General features: G+C 50.0%; 2 protein-coding genes across 6 annotated transcripts; one reads left to right on the top strand and one right to left on the bottom strand.

Annotated features, from left to right (window-relative positions):
• Positions 1-634: 634 nt before the first annotated feature.
• RAN (RAN, member RAS oncogene family) lies at positions 635-5,676 on the bottom strand. 2 transcript variants are annotated; one of them, XM_038152873.1, is made up of 7 exons: positions 5,560-5,676; positions 4,932-4,974; positions 3,966-4,050; positions 3,747-3,872; positions 2,654-2,841; positions 1,974-2,144; positions 635-1,876 (listed from the first exon to the last, which is right to left on the bottom strand). In XM_038152873.1, exons 2-7 carry the CDS (start codon positions 4,965-4,967, stop codon positions 1,832-1,834), a joined length of 651 nt encoding a protein of 216 aa, XP_038008801.1. In that variant the 5' UTR covers positions 4,968-4,974; positions 5,560-5,676; the 3' UTR covers positions 635-1,831. The 2 variants fall into 2 exon arrangements, with proteins under 2 accessions (XP_038008801.1, XP_038008800.1); XM_038152872.1 differs by lacking the exons at positions 4,932-4,974; positions 5,560-5,676 and having other exon boundaries at positions 3,966-4,107.
• Positions 5,677-9,329: 3,653 nt separating this feature from the next.
• Positions 9,330-25,261, top strand: STX2 (syntaxin 2). Of its 4 annotated transcripts, XM_038152784.1 has the most exons (11): positions 9,330-9,457; positions 15,862-15,933; positions 16,415-16,514; positions 17,812-17,886; positions 18,297-18,370; positions 18,983-19,091; positions 20,121-20,194; positions 20,295-20,432; positions 21,755-21,865; positions 22,908-22,968; positions 24,215-25,261. In XM_038152784.1, exons 1-11 carry the CDS (start codon positions 9,428-9,430, stop codon positions 24,388-24,390), a joined length of 1,020 nt encoding a protein of 339 aa, XP_038008712.1. In that variant the 5' UTR covers positions 9,330-9,427; the 3' UTR covers positions 24,391-25,261. The 4 variants fall into 4 exon arrangements, with proteins under 4 accessions (XP_038008712.1, XP_038008711.1, XP_038008710.1 ...); XM_038152783.1 differs by lacking the exon at positions 22,908-22,968; XM_038152782.1 differs by having other exon boundaries at positions 20,121-20,432; positions 22,908-23,035; positions 24,215-24,354.
• Positions 25,262-27,582: the final 2,321 nt, after the last annotated feature.

Here is a 27,582-nt window from a genome sequence, read left to right as displayed (position 1 = left end):
AGGCAGGCAGGGGAGCTGTGCAAGTGCCACCAGTGCCACCAGTGCCACCAGTGCCACACCAGCCCAGCCCCAGGAGCAGCCAGGCAGGCAGGGGAGCTGTGCAGGTGCCACGCTGTGAACCCACACCAGCCCAGCCCCGGGCTGCTGCTGCCTGTTCTCCAAGCGTGCCAGCGCTGCAGGAGTGCTCCGTGCTGGCTTTGGGCAGCTGTTTGCAGAAGTGAGAGCTTGAAGGCACAAAAGCTACCAGAGCACAGCACAGCTAGCAAAGCAGCAGAGCCAGGGCAGCAGGATGAGCCACGGCCTGCGCAGGAATTAGTAATGCTGCAGGCACAAGCCCACCACAGAAGTTAGAGCAGGGTTACGCAGCAAGAAGGGGCAATGAATAGTTCCCTTCACAAACACCAAGTGTGCAACATCCCTCATTTCCATCCAGGAGCTTCAACTCTCAAACGCTTCAATGCTTCGGAGTAGCCAAAAAACAAACCAAAAAGCCCAACGCCCCAAGAATTCCCAAACTGCACTAACTTAAAAATGACTCCTTTAGAGCAATACTGCACAATAATCACAGTGCACGTTTTGCTAGCACACAGCAAAAGCTGAATATTGAAGTAATCCACGTACACAAACATGCAAGTTAAAAGGAATAAATGAAATGCTCCACTTTATTAAGAAACCAAAAATACAAAACTGAAGAGTTCAAGACTTCATGTACTCAAACACTACTGAAAAAAAAATTCCTAAACTTAAGTTTTGCTTACTAGCAGTACTAATATTGACCAAGATTCATCTCTACAAGGTAGTGTTAAAAGTTGACATTTTCCACCATTTGTGCTGTAATAAGCCAGTTTCAAATTAAGAACTTGGTGCAGTTACAGTAAAGTCTAGATGTTTAAATCACTGTGGCTCCAGCAAAGATAGCACTGGGTAGGCAAGAGCGTTTTGGCTCGAACCATGGCTGTTTTCTGGTTAGTGAACTTGAGGATGCTTAGAATTGGTTTAACCAGCTATAGCTCTACGCTGTTCCATGCAAAGACACAGCTGAAGCCAGCTCCAGCCCCGGCTGCCATCTGCTGCTGGCTGCTGAAAGCAGAGCTGCGGGGACCTGTGGCACTGAGGAGCCGGGGCTGGGCGCCAGTGCAGCACGTGCAAGCAGAGCTGCAGCTGGGCTCTGCAGCCCTGCAGCAGCAGCACTCCCCTCTGCCACGCCGTGCTCGCTGCTGGGGCTCGGCCTGGCAGCTCAGCTTGAGCACACGCCTCAGCTCTGCAGCCAGCAAAAAAGGACAGGCTGTTAGCTCTGAATCAGCAAGAGGAGCTTAGTATGAGAAGCAGAAGGAAAACAGAATGAGAAATGCAGTAGTAGACAATCAAGTATTACCCTCAAATGAAGAACAGAAGACACTTTGAACAGTTTTCCTAACAATGCATGAAAGTTCACTTTCTTGGAGATACTTGAAATACAACTTTATTACCTAAACAAAAGAATGGGAATGACAGAAACAAGATTTTCCACTTAACACTGGTGTGACTGCAGCAGTCTTGTATTTGAAACTCAAAAGGGGAAGTAATTGCAGTCCAAAAAACAGCTAAATATGCAGGTCCAAAATATGAAGGTTTTTTGTTTTGGTTTTTTTTTTTCATTTTGTTTTGTTTGTTTTTTTTTTAAACTGCCACATTCACTCTCCGAAGCCCATTCATCTCTTTCAGCATCCCAAAGATTAAGCACATGTTCTGTTCAGCTAGATAATAAAGTGGCAAACACGCTGCATCACCAACATCACAGGACAGTTGCCTATAAAACTAGACTTCTGACGCTGGGCTCCAGCTTCATCCCTCACAGGTCATCATCTTCATCTGGCAGTGCAGTGGTCTGAGCAATCTGCAAGAGAGGAAATCACACTTCAGAACTGTTCCTCAGCTGCCTGTGCCCCGAGTGTGACAGCAGCCAGCTGCTCCCCCGTGCCCCCTGCACTGACCTGTAAGTCCTGCTCATACTGTGCTGCCAGTGCTGGGTCCATAACCACTTCAGGAGGTGCGAGCGCAGGCATGGCAACAAACTCCAAGTTGGGATCTCCAATTAGCTTCCTAGCAAGCCACAGGAAAGGCTTCTCAAAGTTGTAGTTACTCTTAGCTGAAATGTCGTAATACTGAAAAAAGCACACATTAGACATTGTTTTAAAAACCCTCTGATGTTTAGAGCTTATCAAGATTAACACAATCAACTCTTTACCTTCTTCTTTTTGACTGCATGGCTTTTGTTTCCATAAGCAGTTATGATTTAAGTGGCCAGGAACAATCAGTTCCAGGCAGAAACTATTAACAGAAAGGTTATCAAATCTCATCAAGGACAAAACTTCCAGGAGACCACAGTGCACATATCCTTCTCCTGCGATGTGATCTACTGTGGTCCCAGTCCTGCCATGGGATGAGATCCTGAGCAGCCTCAGCCAAGGGCACACAAGTTCTTGAAGAACTCAGCACAGCTTGTGCTGCAGGCCAGTGATGATCATCCTTCACATCATGACCTGCCTCTCCCCTGAATGCTGGCTTGGAGAGCCCACAGATGGGAGGCTGCCTGTGATGACAGAGCACCCCTCTCACCGTCCAACCCAGCTGCACTCACAAGACAAAACCAACTGGACTCCTCCTGGCTTACCTGGAGATTCTTCTTCCTATGGAACACAATGGATTTTGCCTTGACTTTTCTGTCCTTAATATCCACTTTGTTGCCACACAACACTATAGGGATATTTTCACATACTCGTACCAGATCTCTATGCCAATTAGGTACATTCTTGTAAGTAACTCGGGATGTTACATCAAACATGATGATGGCACACTGAGCTGCAAGAGAAGGGAAGTCAAGTTACACCAGGTGTAAGCACTTGCTTTCAACACAGGATGGAGAGGAACGCAGAGACATGCCACACTAGGGTTAGGCATCTGCACCAGCTATTCCCTCTCAGCGTCACAGCTGGGACAGCTCCTGCTCTGTTCACCAGGTCAGGGCAGGAGCCCACAGAACCCGGCCCACGCTGTGTCACCTCACAGCAGTCCAGCTGCCTCCACTAGCTCAGCTGTATCACCAAGGAGCATGGCACTGCACCGTATGGAATACACCAGACCATGGAAGCCAGCCTGGATTCACCCAAACGCCTGGCAGAATCAGGTAGCACCTCTTTAACTCATCTCAGACACACTAATAGGGCTTAAAGGTAGGCTGAGAGCCAGGGGTCCACATCTCAGGATGCCCTTGTCCGGAGCAGTTTCTCCAGGAACTCAAGAACGCTTCACAAAAAGAAGATGTAACAAAGATATGCAGGTGAGTGAAGCAGCACAGGACAGACCCTTGCCAAGCAGAAGTAAGGAACACTGCACTTTTTCAGAAACACAGACTTTGGCATGAAGGCGTCCAACCTGCTCAGGGTACTGAAAATGCTGAGTCTGTGTTCCAAGCCCTTGCCTGAGCACAGCAATAGACAGAAACCTGCACTTAGTGAAGCACACGTTTCCCCCTTACCCGCCAGAGGCTGCCAGTGGTACCTGGTCATTCCATTAATACCACAGCCACCCCCTGAGACACAACCTCACCGTGTTCCCACGTCGTGTGGCAAAGGACAGTATCCTCTGCTGAGAGTCTGAGGAGTTCCATGCCAGCTCATCGCTGCAGCCACTCTGCCAGCTTGCAGCATGAGCAGAAGGAAGCACTGAGCCCGAGAGGCACAGAACTGTCCCCCCACAGTTCTTACCTTGGATGTAGTAGCCATCACGCAGGCCTCCAAACTTCTCCTGGCCAGCTGTGTCCCATACATTAAATTTAATAGGGCCTCTGTTAGTATGGAACACCAGAGGATGAACTTCAACACCCAGCGTTGCTAGGGAAAGAACACAAAGCAGCACATTTAGCAAGTCATGGACTGACCTCCCATTTGTAAGACACCGGAGCTCAAATGTTTCTTCAGACATACCTACATACTTCTTTTCAAATTCACCAGTCAAGTGACGCTTTACAAATGTTGTTTTACCAGTGCCACCATCACCAACCAGAACAAGCTGAGGAGAGAGAAAGAGAGTCAGAGCAAGGCATCGAGACATTTATCAGTCATCCTAGCACAGATACTGTTCATTACTACAAAGAGCTTAGTTCCTACAAGGGGCTGCAAACAGAACTGCCCATGAGGCAGCTCCCTGTGCTGGGAACCAGGCTGTGAAGCCCTGAAGTCAGTCTTACCCAGTCCTTGCAGGTAAGAACTGCACTGCACTGTGAACATGGTTCTACCAAACTACTGCAATAGACTGAATGAAGAATGCTGAGGGCTTTCAACCTGAATGTGACCAGATCTGGAAAGGAATTATCCAAATAGCCACTGGAGAAACCCGTTATCTTACAATCAAAGAGACCAACAAACCCAAAACCCACCATGAACTGGAATACACTAGCCAAGAACTGCAGGAAACACAAGTAACAACCTTAAAGAAGCAGTCTTCAGGACTTCTGGCTGTTAAGATAACACAAAACACCACCAACCCACCAGCCACTCGAAACATCAGAGAATTCTCTTCTGAAACACTTGATCAATGAGCACATAACATAAAGAATGCTATTCTAATTCATTCTAAATTCATTCCGAGTAAGTCTAATTCTAGATCACTCCTTTTACAGTGATTTTTGAATTTAAGAATTGAACTGCATTCTGTAGGCAAATACTTATTAAACTGTATCAGATTAAACTGCAAACAGAATATACTGCCACAGCTAACAGACTCTTCGTGTGCGCTGCACCCAACATTACAACAAACCGCCCCATTACGGAAAGAGCAGCGCTTGGAAACCAAACCCACCATCCACGTCGACACTCGAGAGTACCTCGCGCTACTTTTCTACTGAAGGGGGGGAAAAAACCCCAAGCCCAGCGCGCGAGCCGCTGCCTTACCTTAAACTGCACTTGTGGCTCTCCTTGGGCGGCCATGCTGGCTCTGCGGGGGAAATGGCAGCGTGTGAGCGCGGGCGGCCCGCCGGAAGGGGCCGCTTCCAGCGCCGGGCCGGGCCCGGGCGGCGCCTCCCGCCCGCGTGTGGCGGCCCCGCGCGCGGCAATGGCGGCGCCGCCTCCGCCCGCCCCGCGCCCGCGGAGCCCTCCCGGAGCCCGCATCGCGCCGCCCGCTGCGGCTGTGCCCGCTGGGGAGAGGCCGCGGCCGGTGCTGCGGAGCGCCCGCCCGGCCGGGCCTCCCCGCGCGGCGGGCCCGCCATGAGGCACCATGACTGAGCAGCGCCGCCTCGCCCGGCTCGGGCCGTGCCCCGCTCGCCGCCCCGCTCATCGCGCCCGCCCTTGCACCGCGGACGGAGCCGCGCGCGGCCCCGGCCCTTCCGCCGCCCCGGAAAACCGCCACGCGCCCCGGCTCCCGCAGCCGCAACGCTCCCTCAGGCGCAGCCTCCCGCCGCCCAGCCCGACCCGGCCCGGCCGCGAGCTAACGGGGACCGCCGCCCCGCCGGCGGCGCTTTCCGGAGCGGCCAGCGCGCCGCGGCGGCGGCGGGCGCGGGGCCGGGCCGGGGCGGGCCCGTACCTCCACCGAGGCTCTCCCGCTGCTCGCTCCGTGCCGGGCGCAGGGAAAATGGCGGAAGCGCCGTTCAAATACCCGGACGGCGACACCGCGCGGCCGCGGGCGGGGGCGGGGCACGCGTCACGTGGGGCGCGGCGCGCGGGAGGCGGCGGGGGGCGGGGCTGGGCCGCGGCCATGAGGGAAAGCGCGGGCACGGGGCACCGGGCACGGCCCCGAGCGGGGAGCGGGCACCGGGCAGGGAACCGGGCACTCCCCCGAGCGGGGCAACGGGCACCGGGCAGGGAACCGGGCACGGCCCCGAGCGGGGCAACGGGCACCGGGCAGGGAACCGGGCACGGCCCCGAGCGGGGCAACGGGCACCGGGCAGGGAACCGGGCACGGCCCCGAGCGGGGCACGGGGCTGGGCCGCGGCCATGAGGGAAAGCGCGGGCACGGGGCACCGGGCACGGCACCAAGCAGGGCAGCGGGCAGGGAACCGGGCACCGAGCAGCGGGCACGGCACCGAGCGGGGCAACGGGCACCGGGCAGGGAACCGGGCACAGCACTGACCAGAGCACCGGGAGTACACCGGGCACTGAGCCGGGCACGGCACCGGGCACGGCACCGGGCACAGCCCTGACCAGGGCACCGGGCACGGCACCGAGCAGAGAACCGGGCAGGACACCGGGTAGGGCACTGGGCATGGCACCGAGCAGAGAACCGGACGCGACACTGAGCAGGGCCCTGAGTTGGGCACCGGGCAGGGCCCTGTGAGGCCAGCCAGCCCAGCACGGCCTCCCAAACCGCTCCACAGCCTCGTAGGCACCTCAGGGATGGGGGTTCCATCGCCCGCTGGCACCCCGTTCCAGTGCCCAAGCAGCCAGAGTTCCCAGATACCCAAAGTGCTCGCGGCATTCCCACATACCCACAGTGCAGGGGGCTCGAGGCCCTTTCCTCTGCGGCCTCGCCTCAGGCAGGCAGGAGGCACTGGCCACAGCCGAGGGGAGCAGGAGGTGCCCCCTGAGCCCCTCAGCTCCACCACGGAGGAGGCTCTCCACACCTCTCCACACCTCTTGTGGCTTCGCTTGCCCTTGCCGGGCACATCCAGCACCTCCCGAGCTGTCCTGCCGCAGTCACTCCCAGGCTGTCCCTTTGTGGTCACTCCCGAGCTGCGGTCACTCCCGAGCTGCGGTCACTCCCGGGCTGTCCCGCTGTGGTCACTCCCGAGCTGCGGTCACTCCCAGGCTGTGGTTGCTGTGGTCACTCTCAGTCTATCCTGCTGCGGTCATTCCCGGGCTGCGGTCACTCCCGGGCTGTCCTGGTGAGGGTGGCACAGCCGCTGTGCCCGGCTCAGGGACCGACCCGGCTGCACCGATGAAATGCCGGGAGATGCTCTCAGCCGGCGATGCTCTCTCGCGGACAAAGTGAGCAAAAGGCGCGTAGTGACTTAGATAAACTGTTCAGGTGCCGCCAGTGTGGTTTAACGCAGAGGCTTCTCCAGCAGGAGGTTTGACAGCAGCTCTCAGGTACGATGGGCTGTGGTCTAAGGGGCTTTCCCTCCATGTGCCTCAGTACCGTGATTTTCCGTTCTTCGTCCAAACTGACCTGCCTTCACTACAGTGCAGTAGTGACAGCAAAAGTTGTTCTGTAAGCCTTGCATTTAGAATAGTTCTCCAAGATCTCAGAACTCTGTCCAAACATCAGTGAAAAAAACTTGCTTGAAAACTGACTTCCAAAGAATGTGCGAGTTTTGCATGTGTCTGTAAATACCAATTTCACAGGTTCACTCTGATTTTTAAGGCCTCTGGTATTTTTTTTTTTAATCCAGCATACTTAAATTGCTTTTATTATATTTGTTGCTGTCCCTGTAATCTAGAAGAAATGAATGATATGTTTTTACATCTATCTCAATGAATGGAATTGACAAGGAAAGTATTTGACAGCAGCTGATATATACAAATGTAGTTTATTTCTTGTTAATTTCCTCTGACAGAGACACAAAATATACTCAAAGCTTTACAAGACTGGCTGGCGCGGGCTGTAATTTTTGCCTATTTGATAGTGTAATGCCAATCCAAATGTTGTGTGAGATTTCCTTGGATAAATCACTGGCACGTTGCATTTGCCTTCCCTTTTTGAGATGAGCTGGGTTTGTGTGGTTTTTAGCACTTTTGCTGAGTGCCTCTAGGTGTCAGGATTATTTCTTCACAACATGCAACTCATCTTTTATTTTCCTCAGCACAATGCTATCCTGGTAAAACGCTGGCAAACTCCTTTTGACAAACAGGAATGTGTTTATAAATAGGAGGCTGTAAAGCCACATTAGTAGAGTTCGGCAGTTTTAAAGAATATAAACACGGGGGGGAAAGCAATCTGTAACTGTGTATATAACACTCACTGTGCTTTAGTTATTTCTTAATATTGTAACAAATTTATTAGTGAACTACTTTTATCCTGTAAGCTATCGAGCACTTTATTTTGGAATAATTAAAAATTCCATTATCATAGCATTTGAGCTCCTGGCATACACTTACTTCTTTGTTAAAAAGATAAATTACCATGTGGAATCTAGTTTTTAGCATCTGTTTCATCAGCATGTATAATTAAGTGTTCAGTTCAGAGGATGCACAAAACATCTGCTCCAGATAACCCATTCAAAAGGCAGCAAAACACTTCAGCAGTGTTAGATCACTGCCTGCAAGATTAGTCCATGAGATCCGTAGGTAGTCAGCAGAATAATTACGTTTAGAAGGCCTTTCCATTTCCTGTATCTTAACTCAGGTGAGCTGTGAACAGACCTAGTGAGTCTGGCTCAGGTAGACATACCAAAGGCAGCAGGCACAGAGCGTTTGGAGATGTGAGGAGGAGGAGCACTGCCTTCCCTAGCCCATGCCTGCTCTGCCCTGCCAACTCTCAGGAAGCCTGTACCACTAGGAAATAACCAGACCACTCTGTACAGCTCCTTCTCTCACTAAGAAATTACCAGACCACTCTGTACAGCTCCTTCTCTCACTAAGAAATGACCAGACCACTCTGTACAGCTCCTTCTCTAAGAAGTTACCAGACCACTCTGTACAGCTCCTTCTCTCACTAAGAAATGACCGACCACACTTTGTACAGCTCCTTCTCTCACTAAGAAATAACCGACCACTCTGTACAGCTCCTTCTCTCACTAAGAAATAACCGACCACTCTGTACAGCTCCTTCTCTCACTAAGAAATGACCAGACCACTCTGTACAGCTCCTTCTCTCACTAAGAAATAACCGACCACACTGTACAGCTCCGTGGTGCCCATTCCATCGTGCCCGCTCCCTGCCTGCTCCATGGTGCCCGTGCCGCGGGGCCGGACTGCCCGCCGTGCCCGCTCCATGGTGCCCATTCCATCGTGCTCGTTCCATTGTGCCCGCTCCCTGCCCGCTCCATCGTGCCCATTCCATGGTGCCCATTCCATGGTGCCCGTTCCATGGTGCCCGTTCCATCGTGCCCGCTCCCTGCCCGCTCCATCGTGCCCGTGCCGCGGGGCCGGACTGCCCGCCGTGCCCGCTCCGTGGTGCCCATTCAATCGTGCCCATTTCGCCGTGCCCGCTCCCCGGTCCCCGGCCCGCTCCCTGCTCTCCGGGCCCTGTTCCCCCGTTGCCGCTCCCCGGTCCCCGGCCCGCTCCCTGCTCTCCGGGCCCTGTTCCCCCGTTGCCGCTCCCCGGCCCGCTCCCCGCTCTCCGTGCCCTGTTCCCCCGTTCCGTGCCCGCCCTCCGTCCCCTCACGTCACGGCGGCGGGCGGGCCCCTGGCGGCGGGCGGGCCCCGGGCGGCGGGCCGAGCGTGCGCGGCGGGCGGGCCCGCGCAGGGCAGCGGCGCGGAGGGCGGGCGGCGGGCGCCGCGGGGCCGCCGCGGGGATGAAGGACCGGCTGGCCGACCTGGCGGAGGTGCGGCGGGGCGCGGGGAGCGGGCGGGGCGGGGGCGCCGCTGCCGGGGCCGGGAGGGCCCCGCTCCGCCGGGATCCCCCGGGGCTGCGGCGGCCGGGCCGCCCTCCGCGGTGTCTGCGGCGCGCCGGGCTCCGCTGCGGAGCGCCCGGGGCGGCTCTGGAGTCCGCGGTTCCGCTGGATCCCGCTGGATTCCCCGGGGATCCCGCTGGATTCCCCGGGGACTCGGCGCCGGAGCCGCCCCGGCCGCGGCGGGGTGGGTTTGTCCGCCCGGCGGCTCTCGGGCCGTGATGCGGCAGGAAAGCGCTCTGCAATGCCAGCCCCGTTTTCCGCGTGTTTACAAAATGGTAGCTGCCGCTGTTTATACGCTCTTTTCCTTTCCGCTGCTTGTGCTTTGGAAACTGTGTCCTAAAAAAGAAGGGAGAGTCTGGGGACAGGCACCGTCCGTCTGTCTGCGACAGGATATGACTTGGGTAAAATAAAAGGATATTTCAGGGTTTTGTTTTGTTATTTTCCTGGAAGGGAATGGAAATGGAGCGCACACACAGGAGTTCCTGTGATAGTTCCAGTACTGCTCGTATGTGTGGAAGTTGGGCTGTGTTGAGCTGCATTCAGGTCTGGGGCTCTTCCATCTTCTGGACCATAAAATACATTTTGGAAGCTCCATCTCTAGTGATGGAATTACCAGTCTTTTTGTCTTTCTCTCTGAAAGGATGAATAGGCATTGGAAAAGTTTTGGGATTATTAAATTTCAGTTTCTCTACCAGGAATGATGTTTTGGAGTCATGCCAAAAAACCAGTGCCATTTCTTTCAGGCATAGCTGTTCCCTTTCCAGGTTGTGGGAACACATGCCAGATTTCAGTGCTGGTGTACACTTCCCAGATAGAGGAAGCAACCAGTAGTGATCCAAATTTGCTCTATATTTATAATTCTATACCCGCAGACTTAATCCTGTTCTGTGTTTTCATAAATGGAGGAAACCAGTCCACACCCTGCCACACCCGCCATTGACAGGGTTAAAAGTGTGTAATGCAGCTGAACAGAGGAATTCTTAAGGCAGCTTTAGTATTTGACATCTGAAAACATCACTGCAGTGGGCTGCTCTTTAAACATCTCTCGGCCAGTATTGCTGAAGTGCTTCACGTGTTCATCAATGTCATTCCCACTGCAGAATTAATAGACAGCTTGGAGACTTAAACATTTTCTTCCAGTGAAGAAAATACTTCAACATTAAATGAAGGTTAAAGTTACTGAGGATCTAGTCTATGTTTCGTCACAATTAGAGGTGTGTAGTTGACCTGAAGTTTTGTGGATCCAAGGGAGATGGATGTTCCCATTTCCATGGGCAGCTCACTGAAGCAGCAACTTCCATCTTACATCTTTATCTGAAATACCAAAAGCATAGTGATTTTGTGGTTTTCCTTTCATAGGATGAACGCTTTGAGCAGAGATGCTTGACAGGTGGATGAGATGCTCTGAAAAGGAAGAGCAAATCCAAAGGAACGATGTGTTAACTCTTGCTTGCCTGTTCTCCTAAGTGTTTAGGTTTATTCATGTAGTTTCGCTGTATTGCATTTGGCTAATCTTTAAGAGTGGAGCATGGGCATTGTGGTTTTCCAACAGGCCTGCAAAGTCTCCAGGGACAGCTGTGCCTTGCCTCTTTCCCTTGCCATGAGGGTTCATTGTTTCCTCTGGTCGTGCCCCAGCGGTGTGAGGTGGGTCAGCTCCCTGCAGCCCCCAGACCCTCCCTGGCACACAGGGGTCCCGGAGAGCCCAGTGCTCTGGCCTGTTTTACTGAGCACACCGCCGCCGTCAGCAGAAACGCTCCTTTCCCATCTCCCCATTTCTGTGTTCCTGCATTTTACTGGGCAGCAGGCAAAGCTTTCTGTTGTTAGTTTTTCCTAGATCATTATGGGGAAGAGGGAGAAATGCTGCCTATCAGTGCTTGTGGTCCGTTGACACAACAGTGTCAGATATTTTGTTAATATTATGTTTAACTGTCAGATATTTTTGTTAGTGCACTGTGTTTAGGCTGTTAAACAGTTGCTGGAGAAAGAAGTGGTTGATGACATGCAGATTATATAGCCTTCAGATAATGCTGCTTCCTCCTGTTTTCCTGGCTCAGAGGAGTTTTGTAAGCTATGTGCTTTTTGAGAAGACAGCAACCATAAATGTATTTGTTCAACTTCAGGGGGTTATTTTAATGTCATTTCTAAATTACTCTAAGCAGGCCTAAATTAACCTCTTTAAGCTGTTTGAATTGTCTTTTAATACAATTAATGGGACAATTGAGCAAATCCCAGACTGGTTTTAGTTATTTTGAGCACAAATAAGTGTAAGATTGAAAGGTTCTGTGGCCCAATACAGTGCTTTCAGCAGTGGTTTATAGCAGGCGTTTAGGGAATAGGAGAGTGAGTGGTGCATAGCCACGATTGCAGGATGTGCTCCCAGCCTTGCGTGGTTTGCTGTGCCCAGATGAGCTCCATCTGAAAGGGCTCTCAGAGAGCTCTGCAGACCATGTTCAGCCTCCAGCTGAGCACGTTTAGCCAACTTCAGCTATTACAGACAGGCAGCCTTTAAAAGCCTGGTAATAAAACTTATTCATACTTCCTTTCTGCTGTTCTGCCATTTCAGAAGACATAAACCTCTGCTCAAGCAGAGTGCTGGTTTAGATCTCAGGTTTGGGCTGCGTTGTCCACATGGCTCCAAAATTTCCCCCTTGTGACATGCTGAAGTGGATGCAGACCTGTTTGCTGGAGTCTGTTTTTCATGCTTGATAGGTGAATCATTTAAAGTACTTGATTTTTGTATTTCTTTACCCGTGAGCGTTAACGAAGGTCTGTTACGTGAAATGTTTGAAAAATGAGTTGTACATACCAAGTTCATATTTGAAAAATGAGTAGTACATAGCAATCTACAAGTTCATATTTGACTGCAGCTTGTTTTAAGCAGGACCTGTAACTCGGGCAGAAGTGCATTGATTTTTCCTAAACACTTTCTTGGCCAGGCACTCGGTGCCCCCAGAGATGTTCAGGAGCAGGTGACAGCCTCAGCCACAGAGGTTCGGGTTGCTAGAACTGGGTGGTTTGGAAGCAAGCACCAAGTGAGGCTTTGCAGCAGCAGGAGAGCACGGCTGTTGTTTCTGCCTGAGTTCAGGAGTGTTCAGGAGCAGGTGAAACGCCTCAGTCACAGAGGTTAGCACTGTTAGAAGTGGGTGGTTTGGAAACAAGCACCAAGTGAGGCTTTGCAGCAGGAGAACATGGCTGGTTTTTTTAAAATCTGAGTTCAGGACTGTTCAGGAGCAGGTGAAACACCTCAGTCACAGAGGTTGGGATAGTTAGAAGTGGGTGACAGCCGCAGTCACAGAGGTTGGGATTGCTGGAAGTGGGTGTACAGAAACAAGCCCAGAGTGAAGCTTCGCAGCAGCAGGAGAGCATGGCTGTCGTGTTTGCCTGGGTCAGGTGTGACTGCTGAGGATGAGCCCTGTGCCCTCAGTGGCCGTGCGAGGTGCTTTGCTGGGCTGGTGCAGCGCTGCTGCTAAAGGCACGTTAATGATTGACCTGCCCCAGCTGCCTCAGCTCTCCCGGCCCTCTGCAAGCCCTCCTTGCCTGCTGGCTGCAGAAGGGTTTCTGGACACAGGGATGCTGAGAGGAGAGGCTGGAACTCTGTGTGAGGACTCCTGGGGCTGGCTCCCCGGGATAATGGTCAGCTGTGGTCCTTGCAGCTTTCACAGGAATGTGTGTGAGAAACTGCTAACCTTGAACGGAATTTCAAGGGCAAGTAAGAGTCATGTTTTTCAGGCAAAAGCTGTTTCCAGTTCCAAAGGTCAGTAATTACAAAGACATCTCCAGCCTGAGTTATTTCTGCAGTTCTGTCAGGTAGTGGAAGTGACAGCAGCTTCATAAACCATCAGCATAGCTTCTGCTTGGAGCTGAGAAATGACCTGGTGAGAATTTCTGCAGTTTAACCCTGCTGGCAGCGAGAGCTCCCTCGCTCGCCCCGGTGGGATGGGGCAGAATTCCAGAAGTGAGGGAACTCAAGGATTGAGAATAAAGGCAGTTTAATTGGTAAAGTAAAAGCTACATGCAGGCAAAGCAGGAAGAGGATTTCCTTCCTACTTCCACTGGGCAGGCAGGGTCTGCAGAAAAGCAGAGCTGTCACACATAACAGTGGACAAAGTGCCTGAAGACTAAAGGTGCCCCCCTCCTTCCTGCTTCAGCTTCACCCACTGAGCATAATGCCACGTGCCCTGCAATGTCCCTTGGGTCACCTGGGGACTGCTGCTGCCGCCTGTGCCCCCCAGCCCCTTGGAGGGCAGCAGAAAAGGCCCTGCCTCTGTAGGTCTGGAGCTGAAACATCCCTGTGTCACCAGCCCTGGTCCCTGTGTCACCAGCCCTGGTCCAGCTGGGTCCCTGTGTCACCAGCCCTGGGTCCCTGTGTCACCAGCCCTGGTCCCTGTGTCACCAGCCCTGGGTCCCTGTGTCACCAGCCCTGGGTCCTGTGTCACTAGCCCTGATCCAGCACAAATCCCAAACGCAGCCCGTGCCACTGCTGGGGACAGAGTTAACCCTGTCCCAGCCTCAGCAGCACAAGCCCTGGCGGGGCTGGATGTGTTTTACAGTCTCTGAATGTTTATGGAGCTGCGAGTCCCAGACTCTGAGTCCCAAGGTCAAGGTATGAGCTGCAAACAGACTTTATTAGATTGCTCTTGGCATTGACGTGAAACTCTTTATCAGCTTTTTGTGATACTGCTTGTACTGGGGAGGTGAAGTCCAGGCAGGGCAGTGTGTTTCTGCTAAACTCTGATAAAAGTGAGTTCTTGGTCAGTGCTGTGCTCGTCTAAAGAGGCACAAAAGCACATCAGCCAAAGAGAGTCAGCAGATGAGCTGTGCTTTCGGTAAGAGATGATTTAGAATGCAGAGAACAGAGGCTGACAGACTTCTCAGGTGTCTCAAGTGCTGGTGACTGAGCTAGGCTGTCCATAAATCCTTGACCAAATGGACCTGTCAGTGGAATCACTGCGACCAGGCAGGACAGTGAAATACACATGGCACAGGCTGTGGGCTGGGGAGTCATGGTCAGCTGCCTCCCAGCTGAGCATCTCCAGGCAGATTCCTGAGTCACATTGCAGTCCTTCATTCATCCAGCATTCACTCAGGTGTTACACAGTTCACTGAGATCTGATCGAACTGAAAGCTGACATTCTGAATCCCTTAGTGGATGGTATCTTCATTATTTTTAGTTCAAATAGCTAAATATAGGATGCAGTTATGAGCAAGCAGAAAAATGATCCTTTACTCAGTAAATATAAACATAGGTAGTTCTTTTGCATAGATAATGAAATTAAATGTCTTTAAAATGTAGCTCCTTCTTAAACATTAACTTGGAGCTTGTGGCTTGGTACAGGGCAGTCTTGGGAAAGGTAAAGTTGTGGGTGGCTTCCTTGGGGCACAGACTTCCTCCCTTGTGTGCGTTGAGCAAGGCTGTTAATTGATGGCAATCTGCAAGGACAGATAATGTGAGTTCTGGCCTTATCTCCCCAAAAGGAGTAACTTACCCAGTGCTCAGTGACAGCCAGCCCCGAGTGCTGGCCCAGGAGGGCAGTGACATCTCCTTCCTGTATTTCTCCTGGGGCATCTTTATTTCCCCTGAGCAAAACCCGGCTGGGTTCTGCCCCAGGGCTTTGTGCATTCCCCGAGTTTGCAGGAGAGGAGCTGGCACCAAGTCTGTGACTTCTCCCTGAGGGTTTGGGGCACTCCTAGCCTTTCCTAATGACAGTAACTTCTTTATAAGATAATAGTGTTTGACACGGGATTAAATTGCAGAATTGTCATGCAAACAAGTATCTCACGTAATTTAAGAAAACCAGAACTAAACTTGGTGGGTAATAGGATCAGAGGTTAGGAGCAGAGAGTGGGTGTTGGAAGATCAGATGGCCTTGTAAGAAAGGAAAGCTGTCTTGTAATGAAAGTCCCTTGATGACAATATCTTGTAGTTTGTTTTCTCCTAACAGATAACCTGTTGACTGTGTGTTAAGGGTAGCGTTTTGTTCTCATTGTGGCCCCCTGCACTTCAAACAGCCCGTGCTCCACGGAGGGAACGGAGGAAGAGAAGCTTGAACTCTTTCCCTTCAATGAGCACGTGGATCGTGTCTGTTGCTGTGGGAGAAGCTGAGCTCTGTGCGCTGGGCTGACGAGCGGGGCAGAGCTGGCTTTCTCCCTGCTCTCCAGGACTCTCTTGGCTTCTGGGGCCTCTCTGCTTATTTGCTTTTAGATTAGAGCCCTCGGCAGAGGGCAGCTGCCCTGGCTGTGCCAGCCATGGGAATGTGTCCTGCAGCAGCGGGGCAGGGCTGTGCTGTCCCCACGGGGGCTGGCTCTCACGGGCTGCTCTTTGCTGTCTTTTGCAGTATAAAGGAAATGAAGATGGGGAGACAGTTATCATCGAGAAAGACCATTTCATGGATGACTTCTTCCAACAGGTAAAGTTCCAGCATTCACCCTGGATTGAAGACTGATTCTTCTCTGTGCCTTTTCATTTCCGTAGTGAGGTTTAACAATTCATCTACCCCATCATACCCCAGTATGGTCAGTGATTGTGTGCCAAAACACGCCTTGGTAATGCTCTGTTAGTTTATTTCAGGGTATCTTCTGTGTTTATTGCAGAGAAATGTTTTTAATTCCCTGTCAACAAGAAATTTGCTAATGAAATTTTAAAATAGTTGTTTATTAGGAACATTAGCACTTAAGTTTTTGGCCATTCAGAATATATTTGCTATTACCAATACCGGGTTATAGTTTAAAAAAGTAATTACAGGCTGTTTAAATGTTGACATTTCTGCTGGGATTTCTTTCTGTGCTACTTACAGATGAAAGAGTTTGGGTTTTATTAGCAGGGGTTTTTAAAAAATATTTGCCCTAAATTATTCTAACATCTTCTTTGCCATATTTCTCTTCCTCTAGGTTGAGGAAATTAGAAATAACATAGCAAAAATAGCACAAAATGTGGAAGAAGTGAAGAAGCAGCACAGCATTATCCTGTCAGCACCAAATCCTGAAGGAAGTGAGTAATAATTTTTAAGATGTCACATAAGTGTGGCTAGATATTCTGAAATATTGTTTGCTTATTTTAGCTGTCCATAGGAGTAGAACTTCAGGAGTTCAGAACGCAAAATGTAACACTAAGTAAACATTTTCATTTTTAATTTTGAATTAATACTTTCATTTGTTTATTTTGACCCTTTTTAAGTCTCATTTGAAAAACTGTGTGCTCAGAATATTTCTTGCATCATCCCAGCCTTTCCTAGACCAAAACTCAGTTTAATGTGGGTGTTTTCCTTCAGAAGCAGAGAGGTTACTTACGTTTCTTGCAGCCTGTGCAAGTGTTGGAGCTGTCAGCTGAAGTTTGTGCTGTCAGATCTTTATTCCTGCGTGGGGCCGGGGTCCTGCGTGGCACCAGGGCCAGCTGCTGCTCAGCTCCTGCAGTTCCACGTGCAGCCCAATTTTCAGAGGCTTCCCCCAGGCTGGAAGTGCAGCTGTGCTTTCCCAGCACAGAACTGGGAAGTTCAGAGCCCTGCCCAGAGCGTGGTCCCTGCTCAGCCCCTGCTGGCTCCGGGCAGGGCTCAGAGAAAGGGGAACAGAAGATGCTGAGGTGCTTTTGTGTGAGTGTTGCAATGCTGGCTGGCCGTTCATCCTGTGACTGCGTCTCGGTGGTGGAAGCTGAGCTTGGGGAGTCGTTTTATCCTGTCCCGTTTTCCTTGGTGTGTGTTTGCAGTCCCACGGCTGATTTTGCAGGCTGCTTTTTCAGGCTCTCAGGTAACCCGGGGCTCAGCTGGCTGTTCCGTGGCAGCCCTGCGAGCAGGGTGTGTTCTGGGGATGTGCACAGCTCTCTGGGGGCAGCCCTCCCAGTGTCACCGTGCCGCTGGCACAGGCGTGTCCCTGCAGGTAAAGCAGTGCACAGAGGGGTCACAGCACACAGAAAAGGGGACAGGAATCTGTGGTGTCACCACTTACAGCTCAGGAGCATTCAGCTTTCGACTGGCAAATTAACATTACCCTGAAGGTGTTAGAAAAACTGTTTGTCACTGGTTCAGTTGAAGATTTGGTGATAATAACCATATAGTATAATATCCAATAAATAATATCCAACAAATAATAACCAATAATAACATTGCCCAGGTGGAAGCCTGTCATAAGATGGGTGCTGTTGTAAAAACAGTATTTAAAGCACTCCGGAGGATAATAAACTTCAGCTCTGCATGGTGGTACTGAATGAAATTCTGAGATTACAAGGTGGATTCATAGACTCGCTGACTTACTGCAATCAATCATTAACTGTTCCAAAACTATATTTTTTAAAGGAACAAAGGAAGAACTTGAAGAACTAAATGAGGAAATCAAGAAGATTGCTAATAAAATCCGGGCCAGGTTAAAGGGTAAGTTGTGAGGACAAGTGGAACTCCTTGCTTTCAGAAATAACCCAGAAAATGACAATGCAAAGTAATTCCTCCATATAGAAATGTCTTCTGCAACTCAAGTGCTTTTTGGGGAGATGGTATTTTGGAAGAAGATTAACTGCAAAATGACTCCTTTTAAAATTGTTCCAGTGTAATGGACAGTAGTGTGACTCTGTTAAGAGTATGATTGCAGCAGTTACTGTGTTTAAAGATCTCTACCAATTACCAAAATTATTTTAAAACTTTACTTATATATGCCCCCCCTGTCCCCTGAAATGTTACACATGTCTCTGTGGAACTTGTGCCTTTAAAAAGCAATAATAACATTTACAAAGTAATTGAGCTGTAAAATAGCTGACACTGACTCTGTGCTCTTGTGCTGCTCTCAGCGATTGAGCAGAGCTTTGATCAGGGTGAAAATGCCAATCGGACGTCAGTGGACCTGAGGATCAGGAAAACACAGGTAGGCTCCCCTCAGCTGGAGGAAAGGCAGGGGGTCCTGGCGGAGGAGGAGCTCAGCTGTTCTGAGCTCATTTCAGAGCTCGGTGCTGCTTTCTTGGGCTCTGAGTGCCACTGTGAGTTGTAGTACAGAAATGGCCCTTTCTGTCACCCCTGTCTGCCCCTCACTGCCCCATCTGTCCCTGTCTGACACCCCTGTCTGCCCCTGTCTGCCCCATCTCTCCCTCCCTGATGCCCTGTCCCCATGTCTGTCCCTGTTTGTCCCTCCCTGATGCCCCTGTCCCCGTGTCTGTCCCTATTTCACCCCTATCCTGCTGTCCCTCTTTCACCCCTGTCCTTGTGTCTGTCCCTCCCTGATGCCCCTGTCCCTGTCTCACCCCTGTCCTGCTGTCCCTCCCTGATGCCCCTGTCCCTGTGTCTGTCCCTCCCTGATGCCCTATCCCCATGTCTGTCCCTGTCTGTCCCTGCTGTTCCTCCCTGATGCCCTGTCCCCGTGCTGTCTCTCTGTCACCCCTGTCCCCGTGCTGTCCCTGTCTCACCCCTGTCCCCGTGCTGTCCCTGTCTCACCCCTGTCCCCGTGCTGTCCCTGTCCCACGCTGTCCTGCTGTCCCTGCAGCACTCGGTGCTGGCACACAAGTTTGTGGAGGTGATGACGGAGTACAACGAGACGCAGACGCTGTTCCGGGAGCGCAGCAAGGGCCGCATCCAGAGGCAGCTGGAGATCAGTGAGTGACCCCCTGCTCCCAGACCCACCAGTCACTCCCTGTCACTGCCCCCTGTCGCCCTGATTTTTTAAGATTTTCTGAGCTTTCTGCTGTTTACATTCTTGTAAGGCACTTTCTCACACAATTTCTGTAGATAACTCCTTGGTTTGCATTCCTTTATGGAGGAGGAGACATTTGATGGGCTGGTGGTTCGTCCAGTGTCATTGGAGAGGTGGCACTGTCACCCTCCAATCCACTGTCACTTTTGGAAATCTATGAATGTTGGAGTCAGGAAATAAACGTTCCCTTTCCCTTCACCCTGAGAGCAGCAGTGAGCGTTGGTGCTCTTTCGTGTCCCATAGTGACAGCCCCCTGTTCCTCATTCACTCGTGTACAAAGCTTCAGAGGTCCTGGACAGCATCTCACAGGCTGTGACAGGAAAGAATCAGTTTTACTGTGTGGCACAAACTCCTTGTTATTACTCTTTCTAGAACAGCTGTAAAGAAAAGAGAGAAAACTCAATCATTTCCTTTGGATTGAAAATTATTAAAGAAATCATCTTTTTCCTTTGCTTCATTTACTTCCAATGTTGCAGCTTTAAATGAAGCATCAAGAAAAGCTGCATTCTGAAACAGCAAGTGTTATTAAAAGCCATTCCAAAATTAACATGCCTAACAGGATAACAGCTCTTTTTATGTGGTTCCGTTTTTGTCTACAAGGACACTTCACCTGGCACAAAATCACTGCTGCTGTTACATGTGCTTTACTCATTTGTTGACTGACTCACATACGACTTACTTCCAGTCCATTATTAGGAGTATTTAGAAAGCTTCCTGACTTCACTTTGAAGCACAGTATCTAGCTTGGAAGGTGTCTAAAAAGTGCCTGAAATTAGTCCTTTTTTAAATGTGCCCTATAGAAATGAATATATACATTGTTGAAACAGGGAATGCAAACAGGGGAACTGGCAAATTACAAGAAAATCTTGCTTTTTGTGTGCTTTTCAAATCTGTCATTAGCCTCTCATGCTAATTGCTGTTTTTATCCTAGCTGGGAAGACCACCACTGATGAGGAGCTGGAGGAGATGTTGGAGAGTGGCAATCCTTCCATTTTCACTTCTGATGTATGTATTCCTGGCCCATTTCCTCTCCCTGCCCTGCTGCCCGCTCCTGGGAGGGCGCTGGCACTCAGGCGTGTCCCTGTCCCCTCCCTTTGTCCCCAAGATCATTTCAGACTCGCAGATCACCCGGCAAGCCCTGAACGAGATCGAGTCCCGCCACAAGGACATCATGAAGCTGGAGTCCAGCATCCGGGAGCTGCACGAGATGTTCATGGACATGGCCATGTTTGTGGAGACTCAGGTACCTGGGGCTGCTCAGGCACACCCGTGGCTGGGCTGCCTCACTCTGCCCTCTGCCATGGGCATGGCAGTGGGTTACATTCAGACAGTGCAGGTTTAGAGTGAATCTGTGGTTAAAATACATGGAAATTAATCCCTGGAGGTTCCCGTGGACAAATTGACCATCTCAGTGTCCTTATGCTTTCAATAGCTGAGCGCAGACTTGCCTTGCAGGCAGTATATTTAATATTTTCTCCAATATGATTAATTGCAATACGCTGGAACACCTTTGGGCATGTTTAAGTAAGAAAAGCTGCCTTGTGGAACAGTTAATTCCTTGGGGATTTCGGATTCTCAGGCACCATGGAGTGCAGGTGTGTCAGCAGGGCTGTGTGCACCGTGCACTTCGTGCAGAAGTGCAGTTCTGTGCTCACCAGCATGGATGTGAAGGGCCTGACGTTCCCTCAAGCCATCTCTTGTACTCATGAGCTTCGTCTTGGCACCTACATAAATCTGTTCTACTTTTAGTCTTTCAATACCAATTATCCCACAGAAGTGTTCTTAACCTCGATCTTAAAATGGTTTGACTTCTGCAGGAAAGGGAAAAGAATGGTGTTAGAAGAGAAACTTGCCTGAGAAGCAAGTTAGAGGAACTTGCCTGGTTTTGGCAACTGGGTTTGTTCTAGAAGTCCTCTGTTGCTTTGATGTTAAATATTCAGCCAAGAGAACGTGGTAGCAGGTTTCTTTTGAATTACACACGAGCAGAAGTTACTTGTGCATCATTCTGTAATGCTTTGCTGTTTACTGCTGCTGATATTTCTTCTGATGGACAGAGACACAGGTAACAGACTTGCTGTCACCTTTCACCATCCTCCATTCCACTGCCAAACGCCATTCCTCATGGTGAATTTGAGTTTGTCATGCCCTGGCACCCATCCCTGAGCTCTGGGAGCTCACGTGTGTGAGTTAGACAGCTGCAGGACCTTGTGTGGAGGCAGGGAGCGTGTGTCCTGTCCCCCTGCAGCCACTCCAGGGCTTTGTGGTCCCCGTGTGCCACTCAGCTGTGGCTGCTGGAGCGCCTCCACACCAGGCATGTCTGCAGGGGCTCGCTCCTTGTTCCTGCACGAGGAGCAGCTCGCTGCCCTGCTCATGAACATCCCTGGTTTGCTCAGAGCTGGAGCCCTTGCTTCTCGTTCCCTTTTCCCTTCACATGCCAAAGCAGACTAAATGCCATCCCCAGTGTGTGCGTCATTGATTGTGGAAGCGTTCTTGATGTTCTGGAGCCATTAAACAGAGATCCGTGCATTGCAGTAACCTGGCTTTCCCTCAAAATCTCGTTTTCAGGGAGAAATGATCAACAACATAGAAAAGAACGTGATGAACGCGACAGATTATGTGGAGCATGCGAAAGAAGAGACAAAAAAGGCAGTGAAATACCAGAGCAAGGCACGCAGGGTATGTTGTCTCTCTGTGATTGCGCTCGGCGCTGCTTTAGTTTAGCTCAGCAACATCTCCCCTGTGCCTGACTCTGCTGCAGCTGGTGCTGCAGATCTGTACCAGCAGCAGAGCACAGGCACTGGGCCTGTGGGAACAGATCAGCAGCTCGTGCCCAGCTGAGGGTCTGCTCACAGTGCTCCACTCAGAGCTGCCATTACAGAGTGCAGAAACCCCAAAAGAAGAATTTTTGTATTATTCCAGTGGATAAATTCCCATTTTTTCTCATCAGCTTTCACAATGCATTAAGTCATTCAGATTCTAAATAACTTTAATAGTTTCTGGCTGTTTATCACAAATGAACTTACTTGAATTTAAGGCTATAAAATCCATTCGCTAGCAGAAAAAAATAAAAGTTCTTTTGCTTAATAGGCTTACTTTTAAAAAATTGTGCTTTGATTTTTAATTTCACAGATAAATTGGGGGGATCTTCCCTCTGGAAAGGGTGTGGCATTGTGCCGTGACACTGAATTTGTGGAGGGCTTGAGTTCAAAGCAAGGTTCTGGCACTTTCCAGGGCGCTTGCTTTGTTTCAGTATCTTTCTTCCCATCAGACACCAAATAATATATTCTGATATCAGACTACTAAGTAGTTTATTTTTGCATTCCAATTTCCCTTCTGATGTGCTGTGCAGTTGGGTGCGGCTCGTTCTGGTGAGCTGGATTTGAGGGAATAATTCATTTTCTGTAGATAGAGATCTACACAGAGATAACACCCCTGATCCCTCACAAAAGCCCTTTTCAGAAGTGTTCGAAGAGCCCACTTAATGTCTGTGTAAATGGGGCTTGTATCATCTCTGATAACTGTAAGGCATTAATCACGAGTTTACCTGTTCAAAAACCTTAATCCTTACATTTGCAAGATTATACAGAAATTAATCTCAATTTAAGAATACAGGAGGCTTTAATAACAGTGCTTGTGGATCTAAAAGCTACTTGAAAAATTGAACGTAAATGCAAGTGTTGATGTGCTTAATATTTACCATCGCTTGTTTTTTTGACAGAAAATGGTGATAATTGTCATTGTGTCAGTGGTGTTGATTGCCATAGTAGCTCTGATAATTGGTTTGTCTGTGGGTATTCGGTGATGCTTGGATAACCTCAGCATGCATGGCTTCCTGCCACTGTGGCAGTAAGTAACTAATCAACTAATTTGGCTCTCGTTTTCTCCCTGCTGTTCTGCTCCCCTTCAGCCTGTGCAGTGCCCTGCTGGCCCTGCTGTGTCGTGCTGCAGGACCTGTGGCAGGTCCTGTGAGTGCTGTGGCTGCGCACAGCCACCCTGCCCAGGGCACCCAGCAGCCGGGGCTGGCTCCCAGCCCTTGCAGTCACTGTTCTTGTGCTCAAAGTTCTCATCAGCAACAGTCCGGAGTACGGAGCACCCCTGGGACTTTACCCAGTGGGGGTTTCTGAGGTTTTAAGCAGTTTTTAAAAAGGAGATGTCTGTTATGGCTTGGAGCCCATCTTCAGATGCCTTCCCCTGAAACTGTTTATTGATGCTAGCCTGGGTGAATCGGTGGCAGATAACAGTGTGCAGCACAGGGGATTCCTTGTGTTCGTGTTTCTGCTGCAGTACAGAGCCAGTTCTGGCTCAGACAGTGCTCAGCCAGCTCAGCAGCTGCCTGCCCTGGCTGCAGCAGCAGTGCAGCTTGCAGCGTGCACAGTCCCCGAGCTGCACGCAGAGCACCAGCAGCAGGCCCACTTCAGACAGCTCCTCAGAAATTCACATTTCTGTACTAACACCCTTTAACACCCAGGTTTGTGGCTGGGGCTGGAGACTCTTCTCAGCTCTGGGTCGTGGGTGGGGGCAGGATTCCCTGTGCCATTCCCTGCAGTCAGAAACACCTGCCCCAGAGTCACCCCTGAGGCATTTGCACAGCAGCATCTCTCCACTTTAACCCCTGCAGCCCCTCTGAGCCGTTGCCTGCTCAGTGTTCTCACTGACCTTCTGGTGAATTCCACTGGGGTGCAGCTGTGAGGGCTGGAGCAGGCTGCAAATATTTATCCAAGGAGGGTGGCAGCGAGCAACTCCTTAGAGCTGACCCACATCTGTTCCCAGCGATGTTTACAGAAGTTGGGCATGAGTAATAACCAACATTCTGTGAAGGAAAATAGAGAAATGTTGCACAGATGGCTCTGTCTTGTGACTGTGGTTACACGTGTGTTAGAAACAGGAAATCATAGCAGTGATTATTCCTTAGAAGGAGAATCCCAGCACTCAGCCTGGGTGTCAGTCTTGCTGTGGCTCTGAATATATTTAATTCTGTCTCTGACAAAGTATTTCAATCTTAACTTTTCTCTCTCTTCCCTGCAGAAATTGATGTTCATAATAATATGTGTAACTGTATTGCTTCTGATACTTGGAATTATCCTAGCAACAACTCTGTCCTAGCAAGCACATTCCAAGAGTTACCAGCCTTCAGGAACTCCAAACCATCTCCGGTAAAACCAAACCTTTCCACAGATGATGCCTTACCTGTCCCACCATGATGACCTGTCACTAATGGCTAGAAATGAAAGCAAAATCACTCCTGATGTTTACTCACAAATGAAGATCAGAATGCCTTAGGGGGTGTGTGGATTTTACAGCATCAACTAGACACCTGTGAGACTGAAACTTGGTTTTCATCTACAGTAACTTAGGTTTTTCACATCTCAGTGTTACAGTGGAAGTAGGGAGTTGAGAGACTATTGAGTTTTGAGTGTTTGGCTTTTTTTTCCTGTAGCTAACCCAACTCTAATCATGACTTTAAGTACCTTGCCAGTGCTGCCTTTGTTAGCACTCTTGTGAATATTTTTATGACATGTAGCCTTGTGTTTAAGTGTATTAATTATTTAGTCACCTTAAACCTATTTAAGCCTTACGCTTTTTCTCCAACAAGTGCTAAAATATCTTATCCTGAAAAGACTACTCCTTTAACTGCCTGGTGCGTTACTTGAGAAGAAAAACAGAAAAAGCTTTTTTACACTTGCCAGGTTTTTTTTTTTTATTTTTTCTGTCAAGGTTAACTGCTTTAAATACTTCCTTCATGGTTAATAAAAAGTGTGTTGCAACATTTCTGGTAAAAGCACACAGCTCTGAAACGCCGCGTTTGCACTCGGGCAGGTAATTTCACAGGTAGTTCTTGTGCAGAGGAAACTGACGGATCAGTTTAGCCTTACTGCTTACCTGAACATGACAGAAATGACTTCATAAAGCCAAATCAAGTTTCTTGTTCTGGAGTTTGCTGCTGTTGATGCGTGAGCACAGCACAGGGGGATGAACTGCCCCAGAAGAGCCTGAAACTCAAACTAAGACACTGATTTGTTATGGAACGCGTGTGGCTGTAACAAGGATGAAGTGTTTGGGTGTGCACGTGCCTGTTGTGCCAGCTGGAGGCTTCAGAGCATGCAGATGTACCCACATAACTGCATTTAGCGTTACAGGTTATTTTTGTATTTCTGTGTGTAAAGTATTTGTAACTCGGGTTTGTGACTCCTCGTTGTTTAAGCATATCCATGTAGATATGTAGATATATTTACACTCTAGGAGAAGTGGAGGAGAGGGTAATTTGTGCCTTTTTAAACATAGTCTAAAACTGCTCATAATGTTTTCAGATACTCAGCTCTCACGTTGACTGCAGTAACTCAGTCCTGCAAGTTTAGAATCCTTAAACTTAGGTTTTGTTGGAAGTGTCTGAGATCAAAGTTACTCACAGGTGAGAATTCAGACTTCACAAAATCCAGCAAAGTTTACACTTGCACGTGTGGATATTCCTGCTTTGCTGCCCAGGTATACTGTGAATATGCTGGAGCTATTCAGATGTCAAACATGTTTAAAAAAGAAACCAAATACCGTTGTTGTTATTGTTATTATTGGTCTCTTCACAAGTCAGCCATAAAGAAGTCGCTTGAAAAATTCGGCTTCAACAATGAACAAAAATTTCTTTTACCTCTGAGTCCAGAATGCTCACTGATGTTTGTGAGGAAGTTTACATGCAAAGTAAGGAAGGATTGGTGGCCTTAATGCTCATTCTAGGTAAATATATTTTATTCTGTAGTTTTCTAGATTTTTATCAGTAAATATTATTTATACAGATATGCGAATTAGATGGGGGGGAAAAATCACTCCTGCTGTTTTCCAGCTGGTTATAAACTGACCCTCAAAATCCTGTCCTGTTGAATTTTTTCTCTGTAATGCAGTAATCTGCCCATCAAGACCAGAAATTTGAATAGGCTACTCCACAGTTTTTACTTCTTGTTGAACAGCTGCCTCATTGAGTTTGTTTTAAAGCAAAACAGACCTTTTCACATGAACCTCTTTGTTTGGAGGTGGGAGGGGAGTAAATCTCTAACCTATGCACTAATAAACTCATCAGCCACTCTGCTGTGTCTGCTGTGTGTCCCTGGGGCCCCGGGGGCGTTCCAGAAGGGTTTGAGCCAGGCTTACATCAAACACGGGGTGAGGTGGCATCTTCTCTGCAGCTTCTTACCAAAAAAGGTGTGGAGGTAGTTGTGGAGAAAACAATGGGAAATGTTAATTAAGCTGTGCCCATGGTGGGGGATTTTTAGAGAAATGTTGAGGTAGCAAACACCAAGGCTGCGTTGAGTGAGTGCTCTCTGCATGGGGCTGGGATGGCACCCCTGGAAACAGCCCTGGCACCCCTGAAACCGCCCTGGAAAAGCTGGAAACAGCCCTGGAACTCCTGGAAACAGCCCTGGCACCTCTGGAAACAGCCCCTGAACCTCTGGAAACAGCCCTGGAGCCCCTGGCATAGCCCTGGCACCCCTGGAAACAGCCCTGGCACCCCTGGCAGCAGCTGTCACCGTGCAGGGCAGCGGGGCTGGGCTCTGCTGTCCCCCGGTGCCAGCTGCAGCCCCGGAGCTCCCCCGAGCCTTCGGCAGTGGCAGCAGCTCTGGAGAGGCACTCGCAGCTGGGCGCTGAGGGGCAGAGTACTCGTGGAGTAAAGGTTTTCACAAAGGGCAGCACACAGAAATGGAAAGCACTGACAAAACCTGTCAAAACCGCTGTGTTGGGGCTCTGAGGAACGTGGTTGGCACTTCAATCCGTTGTGCTGCAGACAGGGGAAAGGAGGATTTCAGTGTTGGGGTAAACAGTTCCTAGAAAACGGGCGAGTTACGATGCAAACAGCCACCAAGGCGTAGCCCTAAGCAGGAAGGAGACCTGGATTATTCTGCATACCAAATGGTGTTTACTGTGTCCGTTCTGCTGGGAGAACGTGACCCTTGGCTGGGTCAGGCTGTGCCAGGTCCTGTCAGCTGAAAGGGAATCAGGACAGGTTAGGCTGAGCTTGAGTGGCTCAGCTGAGAGAGTGCCCGGGCAGAGGTGCTGCTCCTGCAGCAGCTCACTCAGTCCTTGTGTGTGGTGTTTTGAACTCCATGGATTTGGTGATTTGGCTGGCGTTGCACAGAGCTCTCCTGCTTCTCTTCTTGAAGGGGTTTTGGGTTTTTGAGCTTGCACAGCCCTCAGCAGCGTTTCTGCCATCGGGGGAGCCTGCTGAAGGTTTATGCAATTGCTTTGATCTGTCAGTCAGCATTTCCCCTGCAGAGGTTCCAGAGGTTTCCCAGCAGCTCTCCCCACCCAGCTGCAGGAGCTTGGCCACGATGCAGGTGAGGTGCACTGGGGGAACGTGGGGAGATTCCTGGGAGATTCCTGGGATATTCCTGGGATATTCCTGGGAT

This window comes from Motacilla alba, chromosome 15, assembly GCF_015832195.1.
Source record: "Motacilla alba alba isolate MOTALB_02 chromosome 15, Motacilla_alba_V1.0_pri, whole genome shotgun sequence".
In the NCBI taxonomy this organism is placed as follows: Eukaryota; Metazoa; Chordata; class Aves; order Passeriformes; family Motacillidae; genus Motacilla; species Motacilla alba.
This window is presented reverse-complemented; position numbering and strand designations above follow the sequence as displayed.

Bases quoted from the DNA above. Each gene is read 5' to 3' on its own strand.
- RAN (XM_038152872.1), bottom strand. From the start codon at position 4,092: ATGTCTCGATGCCTTGCTCTGACTCTCTTTCTCTCTCCTCAGCTTGTT. The intron at 3,873-3,965 runs GTATGTCTGAAG...TTCTTTCCCTAG, and splicing joins ATTTGAAAAGAAGTATGTAG to CAACGCTGGGTGTTGAAGTT. The intron at 2,145-2,653 runs GTAAGCCAGGAG...TGCTTTTTTCAG, and splicing joins ATAGGAAGAAGAATCTCCAG to TATTACGACATTTCAGCTAA.
- STX2 (XM_038152781.1), top strand. From the start codon at position 9,428: ATGAAGGACCGGCTGGCCGACCTGGCGGAG. The intron at 9,458-15,861 runs GTGCGGCGGGGC...TGTCTTTTGCAG, and splicing joins GGCTGGCCGACCTGGCGGAG to TATAAAGGAAATGAAGATGG. The intron at 16,515-17,811 runs GTGAGTAATAAT...TATTTTTTAAAG, and splicing joins AGCACCAAATCCTGAAGGAA to GAACAAAGGAAGAACTTGAA.